This window comes from Vigna umbellata, chromosome 2, assembly GCF_029865625.1.
Source record: "Vigna umbellata cultivar VRB3 chromosome 2, Vumbellata_1.0, whole genome shotgun sequence".
In the NCBI taxonomy this organism is placed as follows: Eukaryota; Viridiplantae; Streptophyta; class Magnoliopsida; order Fabales; family Fabaceae; genus Vigna; species Vigna umbellata.
Genome location: NC_142166.1, coordinates 20,009,714 through 20,019,028, shown reverse-complemented (window position 1 = coordinate 20,019,028; position 9,315 = coordinate 20,009,714). Strand labels below are relative to the sequence as shown.

The window sequence follows — 9,315 nt, the reverse complement described above, 5'->3', positions numbered from 1 at the left end:
TTGCCAATGGAACACCAAACTTAACGTTTGTAAATGTGCGCAGTGGAATTGGGTGGGCTCAGTGGAATTGGGTGGGCTCGATCTGTTTGAACAGGCCCGTTTATATGGGTTTTTGCTTCCTACACCAATGTATTTCCACAACCTGATTGTATCGAAGATTATATAATCCGTAATACATTTTTAAATTTTTAAATTATGTAATCTAAACTACATTTTTTAGTTCTAAATAATAAAATTCGTAATATAGTTTTAGATTACGAAATTCAAAAATATATTTAGAGTTGTACAATTCATATTGTAAATACTTTTTTTAATTTCGGATAAACTTATCAATTGCGCAATTCATAATGTTTGCAAGTCGGAGATAACTTGGTCTTTTTCTACACCTCCCATAGGTATTGTAAGAAAGTATGAATGTTCTTTGACGTGTTTTTTCTCCAAGAACAACTCAATTTGTTCTTTGACGTGTTTTTTCTTTTCTTTTCATACCTCCTTTATCAAAAGAAATCTTTCTAGATAAATTATTCAAAAATACATTATCAATTTCTTAAGCACGTATCACTACAGAGTTGGTACAAATGAAACTTGATTAAAAGCTTCCAAAGTCTCCCCAACATGTTTTTTTTTTTTTTGCATTATTGTTATTATCATGACAATTGCTGCTTATAGCATTATGATTTGCCACACCAATTTTTGTACCTGTCACAGTGTGATTGTGTTTATGAGTTAAGCTAAGTTGAAGTCTTCGGTGCATGTTAAGAGGAAAAAATTGTTCTACCTTCGCAAAGGACTCCACACGGATACATATCATTCTGTGTGTGGTGTTGATCATGTGTGGGACACCTGCACTACTCTAGGTTTTTTTCATACTTTTTTATGGTTATTTCTATTTTTCAATTTGCAATGTGATTTCTATATTTGAAATCCCTATTACAAACACAACTTTCATCTAAATGTTGTCATTTCCTTAATATTAGGTAGTGAGTTGTATAAAATACATGAAATAAATTTATGTGAATGCTTTCGAAAACTTAGGATTAAAACTATAATTTAGAAAAATGAACCGACATTCACCTACTTCCCCTATCACAACTCAAGAGTTATGCTGGAAAGATTATATCAAGGGTCAGCATCATAGCAGGTGCAATCCAATCGAACTTGTAAAATAGTTAAGCAAAGCATGTTATATGTAGAGTTAAATCAATTGCTCATATATATGTATATAGTATTCATTTTTTTTCTTTGTCTCTTAAATCATTCAACCACATATTAAGGAAGAAAACATGTTATAAATTAGTTTGATGAATCATTTTTAGGCAATCAACCAAACCAAACTAACTAACATGAACCGACTTTGGATGCATGGTTTTGATTGGCAATAGGGTCCATTTTTTCTCGTCAGAAAATGAAAACATAAAAATCTGAACGTCACATTATGTTAGAAAGATAGTCTTTTGTGCGGCTTCACGCCTCTGATGTGTCTGTGTGCCAACTTATTCCTTTGTGTTGTCAATTGTTTGATTTGCTGTTGCTGCTGTTTCTGCTGTTTCCTGACCACTTTTGTTCCCACTATATATCATCTCATTTGATTCTTTGTTCTTCACCATCACCAAGAAGGAATTTGCTTGCTGGGATATTCCATATTTCAATGATGTATGAGTAATTAATTGCTTTTATTTCGTTTCCTGTTTCATTCCACATGTTACAAAATGAATCAGATCCACTGGTAGTGATTGTATCTCTGTCACTGCTCACTAGTGCGTGTGTTGTGCTCATGATTATGCTGCAATTTGAAAAAGTTCAAAACAAAACGTTTGTCCAAAAAATATAGTTTCAAATGTATTGTGTTAGAAAATTGTACATTAAGATGATGATATTAAAATTCTGACAAGTCAATATGGCCAACAGTTTATATTTACATATTTTCAACAAAGTAATCTTGTTGTAACTGTTATTCATTATTCACAATTGTATATTAAAAGTCTTATACCAAGTATTAACCTGAGGCAACACTTTCAACTCGATTTTTATATTGGTTGAGCTAAAAGTCAAACCCTTCTGCGAATTATAAACAAGTCAAGTAATGTAAAGTTTAATAACATAATGCAAGAAGCAAAGCTAAGACGAAATGAAAGAAAAATATTAATAATATTGGTTGAGAATCACATGATAAGAAAATAATCTTTTTGAAACGAAAGTATACACATAAATAAAAACAAAAATAGAAACACATCATAAATTTGATGTGGTTCGTTACCTCAAAATTTATATCCACGACTATTTAACAAAAATATTATTTAGTTAAGGATGGATATTGAATATCTTTTTTATTTTTCTGTTATGGATTGTTTTCTTCCCAACTAGACTATTGGCTAATTTCACTCACAGTATTATAATTCTCATTTGAGGAGTGCAAAACAAATCCATGTTCAGGCAGGGGGAATTTTGGTTGATGGGGTTAAATTTATTGCTCTCTTGGGTCTAGTGAAGGTTAGTTTAGTTTTGCAGAAGAAATAAAAGTTTACTATTCCATGCAAGAGACAATCACTCACTCCAACAACAAAATAAGCCCTGCCAGCTTCTGGATCAAAGCAGCCTTCTCTTCTCGACTTTATTCCACTCATCTTGTTCACAAGATCATTAGATCATGTTATGTCAAATAAAACATCTAAACACGAATGACTGCACTTCAATGTTAGTTGTAGTAAAAAAACTATTTGACAAAACCATTAACTGTGCAGACACGGTATCAAGTTTCACTATTTCTCTGTTATTAAAATACAGGGGCAGCACAACATGCATGGATAGCTATTGCTCTCAAATACCAAACAGGTTCACATTACGTGTCCAAATTTATTCCTTTGTCGTGTTGTTTGCTTCTTGGTATTGTTCAAAAGAAGAAAAAAGGACACACCCTTGTATTATTGTCATCCTGCTTTTTTAAACTTGGTTTATATAGAGTGACAAAGAAAGAACATGAGCCATGGAATCACCCAACTCTTTCTTTCTTGTGCTTTTCTCTTCTTTTTATGCTTTATTCACTGCAAAAGCGAAAACACCCATTTGAATGCATACAGTAGAGATAGAGAGAGAGACTGAGACAGAGGGGTCCTCTGTGGGAACTTTTCTTTGTTGTTCAACAGGCAAACCTTCTGTTTTTGATCTAACCAACCAAAAATGTATGTTCACTCAATTCAATTCCTTTATTCATCTTTAACTGTACACCCCCCGGTCAAATATGAATTTCTCCATACCCATTTTTCTATTCACTATATCCCCTTCTCTCCACAACCACAACCAAAAGTCATCAAAAAAGAATACCTCATCACATGCCCTATGATGCATTTTACATGTACAACCAACTATCGTCACAATCTCTCCCCTCAATGAAAAAAAAAAAAAAAACTAAACTAAATAAAGCATCCCCTGCCATGTCTATCATCTACCAACACCCCCCACCAGTTTTCACTTTTCATTCCATTTGCAATGGCTATGAGAAAAATTTAGCCATCAATTTTGGCACCAACATCTCTGTTCAAACTTTAAATCGCCAACATTTGCAGCATTCACTGACATGTCCTGATCCTGATGCTAAGGTGTCACCACGCCAAAGCTGGTCCCGTTTCAGTTCCAATTGTCTCTCTCCAAATATATCTATCATTTGTCCTCCACAAAGATTCTATGTATGAAATCCCTAAACCTTTTGGAGTATAGCTTCGGATCAACGGCTGAGATGGAGGAGGGATCCACTTGCAGCGACTTGTATGCATGCTCTAGCTTTTTGCTTATATCATAATCTTGGAGAATGTCAATTATGCCAAAGTATAGGATTACATCAGAGACCTCACCACCACTCTCTGAAGGGATAGAATTGCTACTTCCAGTACCAGTGTGCTGATCCAACCCAGCTTTACACACTCTCTCAGCTCTGGCAGGCATGTTTGTTCCCAGTCGAATTAGAAGTCCCCTGAAATACCAAGAATCACCATAATTTACTGAAATACTAGAATTAGAATTCAAATCAAATATTTGCATAATTGGTATGTAAACCAACCATCAGGAAGGGAGAACCCACAAATTTGTACATTAATTTGGTTAATAAGGAATTTTATAGTTCAGTTGATTAGATAAAATCTTAAAAGTAGAAACAAAATCAAAAACAAAAATACTTGTATATACTAGCAAATAATGGTCACATTTTTATGTTATATATACATACATAATATATATCTCCCGAGCTTCAAAATTCCTTACAGCAACCACTGCTTTATGAATATCACAATCGCAATCGCGAGTCAACTAACAACTAGCTTTGCAAAGAAGGGTTTGCCCTTCTTAGAAAAATCAGAAGACCCCACCAGCATTTGTTGTCAATAAAACTACCTCCAATTTTGCCAATGATAACTCAAGTCATTTTCGGTCCATCTCCACCAACGGAATCATATTCCAAAATGGAGATAACTAGCAAGTTACCTGCTCCTAAATCACCAATGGAGGGGCTAATTCATTTGCAATTACTTTGTTTCTACATGCGTATGGGCCATATTGATAGTTTAAGACGTAAGCATTTTGCTTTTGTTTGTTTTATGACTGGGTCCAGACAGACTAAGGCTCGAAGAACATGGCACATGCATGCAAAATTAGTCATAGAAGTGAAAGCTATGGCTATCAATGGGTGTAAGTATCAAGAGACTAATACAGGTATAACCCCACTAAGCCATCTATGGTCATAAAATATTGCAACTTAGAATGGTCCTTCTTTTCCCGAAGCAAATATCATTAATTGACTTGGAATAGTCCATCTTCAAGAAATGAGGGGTTGGATTGGAAGTCACATGACCGCTCAAGCTAATAATAGAACTGCACATAGATCTCTAAAATCCCTAAATATTTTCCTTGTTTTGGGAATATAAATGAAAAATTCAAGGAAGACAATAATTTCTGTTTATTTCCATAACTTCATAGGAATTTATTCGTCATGATGAAACAACAAAAACAGTCAGGTACTGTGGCTAAAGGGTAGAGGGCATACCGGCCTATGGGTATCCACTTCATATCTTGTGTGTCATCATTTTGCATGTCTCTCTTGCCTGTTATACCTATAAATTCCAAAAAAAAAATTACTTCTCGGACTCAATCAATTAATTCAAATGAAGAGAAACACAGAACAACGAGGAAGTAACCTGAACACAACTCATTGGTTAAACTCTTCCCGTCATCAACTAAGCTATCATCACGGAAATGAAGGCCAATCAAAAAACTGTAATCCATTATTCCCTCTGCTTCCAAGAATTCACAGTCTCTATCAAGTTGCCTGAACAGAAGTCATCACACGAGACCAAAATTGAGAGCATAAAAAATTTTCAAAGTAAAAGCAATATGTAAAACACTGGAAGCAGATTCTATACCATTTTAGCTCTTGAAACCAAGACTGTTCCAGGCGGAAGACAAAACAAAGATCAAGGTCTTTAAGAGTGGTAGTCTCATCAATCTCCTCCCGAGGTTTATCGGTTGTTCGACCATGAGAAGAACCTTTGAGGTCAAACCGCCTATGGATCCGATACTCCGAACAAAATACATTGGCCATCACAATAAACCGAGTCTGTTATCCACAATATGATTTACAAGTGTGAATATAGTTGTAAGTTGTTACAAGTATACACTCACAGTAAACCAGCGGAAAGCAAAGTTCAAATAAGGTAAGTTCATACGTACCTTTTGACCTCCAATTGGTTTGACACAGTGAACCCCCAAAAATTTTGTTACCAGCGAATTCTTGTACTGACAGACATGTTGGTAGTAACTGGGAAGCATCCTGATGAGCACCTGAAACGGCCACCAACTAATTATTGAATGGTGAATAACCACAGAAAAATGGACGGTGGCCTAGAACTGAAAGTGAGACCTCACCGTACTAAATATAGGTTTTATGGTTTTCTTTCTCATAGAAAATGAATGCATCTTAAAGTGTAGTTAAGGCTGGCAACTAACCTTGACTTCAGACTTCTTCAAGGTTTTGATAATGAACCGGTCGTCCTCAGTGAGGTAAAAGAAGCTTCCACTTTTGCCAGGAGAAGACATCTCCCTCAGTGTGTCATTGCCGCAAATAGCAAGCATGTAATCCGCAGGATCTATTCCAAATAATTCCCTTAGATGTCTAAATGCCCACCAAGACATAGCCATAATTAGTACAACACCAATCCAACAAAGTTCACAGAAAATGAAAAATCATGTCCATTAGTCGATACCTGAACACCATAGGACAATAATCTTTCCACCTGAAGTCCACAGATTGATGAGGAGGTGTAAACTTAGACCCCTCCGGAGGGAACCTCGTCCAGAACTTCTCCTTCGGATCAAAATCCCCAGGCCTAAGCTCTCGCAAACCAGAAGCATGCTTTCCAACAGAGTATCTACACAAGAACAATTCAGTCCTCAAAGGGATGTATCTAGTTAAATTAAACAACTAATATAGGTAAAATCAAGTAAAATACCTAATACCCAGTTGAAGATTGAGCATCAAATCATAATTCTTATGCCCTTTGGAAACAGTATGACCAGGCTTCTTAACGTCCCCATCAACAGAACGACAAGGACTCCTCTGCAACTGCACATCACTCTCACACCCTGTGCCTCCTTCACCACCACCACTACCATAAAACACAGAAGCCTCCACAATGTCACAAGTGATATCCCCAGCCTCGCCATCAAGCTCCCAAATGCAAATCCGGGGAAAACTCACACTCTTTATGTTGTGGTTCTTGTTACAACACTCATCCACCGACACACGTTTCTCATTGACAAACTCCTTCCCCCAATTCCCAGAGGAGGTGCTCCCATCGCGCCATGTGAAGACGCCTCTCCCTTTGGGAACCCCGTTCTCCCAACACCCCTCGTAACGGTTCCCGTTCTTCCACACCAGCACGCCCTTCCCGGAGATGGCGCCATTCTTCCACTCCCCGACGTACTCATTCCCGTTGCGCCAAGTGTACCTCCCCTCCCCCTCTTGCAGGTTGCACCGCCACCACCCCTCGTATACGTCGCCGTTCGCGTACCGCTTCTCCCCAAACCCGTGCTTCCTGTCCGAGAGCCACGCATCGCGATACATATCCCCGTCGACGCCGACGAAGGTCTCGGGGCCGTGCATCCTCCCGGCGGCAAACTCGCCCTTGTAGGTTGCGCCAGAGGGCAAGGAGAATCGCCCCTTGCTGCACGCCTTTCCCTTCCTCCACCCTCCCTCGTACATGCACCCGTTCAACCAGAGGTACTTCCCACTGCCGAGCAGCGCGTTTCTCGAGAGGCTGCCGCTGTAGATGTATCCGTTCGGGAGCGCCCTCTCCACAGTCTCGGGAGACACCCGGCGCGTCCTCGTTGGACGGCGACACAACGGCGGTGGCAGTAGGAGCTCGATGTCCTTTGTGGTTGCGTTGTTGTCCTCTTGTTGCTCCGACAGTGTGAGTAGCGTCTCTTGCATTTTTCCTAAGCTCCTGAAGACAGCGTCACATTTGAAAAGCCGTTGCGAACTCTCTAACGGTAATAATGGTGTTCCTGCTGTGAGCAATGGAAGAGATTATCCACAGAGAAAGAGAGAGAAGAGAAGTGAGTTACAGTGCCTTGGGAAAAGAGATATAATAACCGGACAAGAAACGTAGAGAGAGAAAGTGGTTATAGTTATAGTTATGGTTAATTCCCAGGAACATTGCCATAGCAGGCGCCAAAAGCACCACTCTGTTCCTCTTCCTCACTTTAATTTCCATACTAAACATCTGCATTAGCTTTTCTGTTGTTTTGGATTTCCTTTACGTATGGCTTGCACCTTAATTTCGTAAAGGAGTTAATGTTTTGTTTAAGAATACAATTCTTTTCATAAGTAAAAAAAAAACAGTGAACAGATTTTTTTGACAAAACAGAACATATTTATTGTTTTTTCATTAAATTTAGAATATGTCAGAGAATGTCATTAAGTAACAAAATAAAGAATGAATTAATAAAAAAAATAATACGTGTATAGTGTGAAAATATTATAAAAAAAAACTGTGTCGAAATGTTTTTTTTAAAAAAAAAAACTAACTTACTTTTGCAAGGGGGCAAATTCCAAGATGAAGGGGGCCGATCCAATTTGAGAAACATTGTGAACAAATCTCAGTGTTAATATAACATTATTAATAACAATAGTTAACTGTTTGAATTAGAAACACTGAAATAGTTGGCGTCACGCATAATAATCCCACCCACCCTTACCTTAACCATGTTTTTGTGAACTTTGATGTAAAAAAATGGTGGCACGATGAAATTAGGAGAAGCACCAAGTGGTGGGGCTGGTGAAAGCGATAGAATGAATGAAATACGAAAGTAGCATATGTTACGTGACTTTGCGTCATGTTACCATCCCTATATCATATGCAGCATTTACTATTTTATGAACAAACAATGTGATTCTTAGCTAGGTTCTGCATCACACCAAATGACATGCATTTTCATGACCTACGTGGGTATTATGTGTATCCTTTTGAAAAGTGTGAAATGTGAAAGAATGTTATTACACTTGTTTTCATGCTAGTAACAACTTATAAATGTGCGTTTTGATATTTATTATTATGTGAAGTGAAGCATATTGAGTTATTAGAGAAATAGGAAAAAGTTGTGTGTTGGTTTGATTTTAAGAAATTATAACAAAACATATCTGAGATCTTCCATATTTGTTGCAATGATTTCTGGGCCACAACACAAGGTGGCCTCAAACTCAAGAAAACGAATTATGATATCAACCAAACATGACCTAATGGAATATGCATTGCGCTTTTACTTTGGAAATAAAATAATGTCATCAACTAAGCACATTTTTGCTTAATCAATACTTGGATTGGAGGGGACAGTTGACGACATAGCATGTCTTCTTAAATGTATTCCACCATTGCTTCACTTTTTATCCATTAATCGATTATTGAACAATATTCTATGTTTTGTTTATAAACAATTTTTTATTTTAGAGTATGTGATGACTTTTAGGTGAGAGACTCTAACGTATGTATTTTATCAAATAATACAACTTATTTAATTTAATGCAAGGCAAAATCATTTAATTAAAAATAAAACCAAAAGTAGTTATACAAAATTACTTATTATTATACAAGTCTAACTTCTCTTTCTAATTTTGGAGGTCTTTATTTGTGCATAATCGTCTCAAATAGGTTATCGTATTATTTTTTATCTCAATTAGATTCCTGTTTTTGTAAAATTGAGTTAATTGGAATCTTGCCGTCAATTTCAGTAAACGACGTTAAATTTGTTGTGCCGCATGCTGACTGCATAATT

General features: G+C 37.0%; 1 protein-coding gene across 1 annotated transcript; it reads right to left on the bottom strand.

Moving 5' to 3' along the window:
* Positions 1 to 3,096: 3,096 nt before the first annotated feature.
* On the bottom strand, positions 3,097 to 7,836 carry LOC124843569 (phosphatidylinositol 4-phosphate 5-kinase 2-like). Its single transcript, XM_047320347.2, has 8 exons — positions 6,495 to 7,836; positions 6,249 to 6,413; positions 5,992 to 6,157; positions 5,716 to 5,826; positions 5,409 to 5,602; positions 5,184 to 5,314; positions 5,033 to 5,099; positions 3,097 to 3,967 (listed from the first exon to the last, which is right to left on the bottom strand). The coding sequence occupies exons 1-8, from the start codon at positions 7,472 to 7,474 to the stop codon at positions 3,658 to 3,660; spliced, it is 2,124 nt and encodes a 707-aa protein (XP_047176303.1). The 5' UTR covers positions 7,475 to 7,836; the 3' UTR covers positions 3,097 to 3,657.
* Positions 7,837 to 9,315: the final 1,479 nt, after the last annotated feature.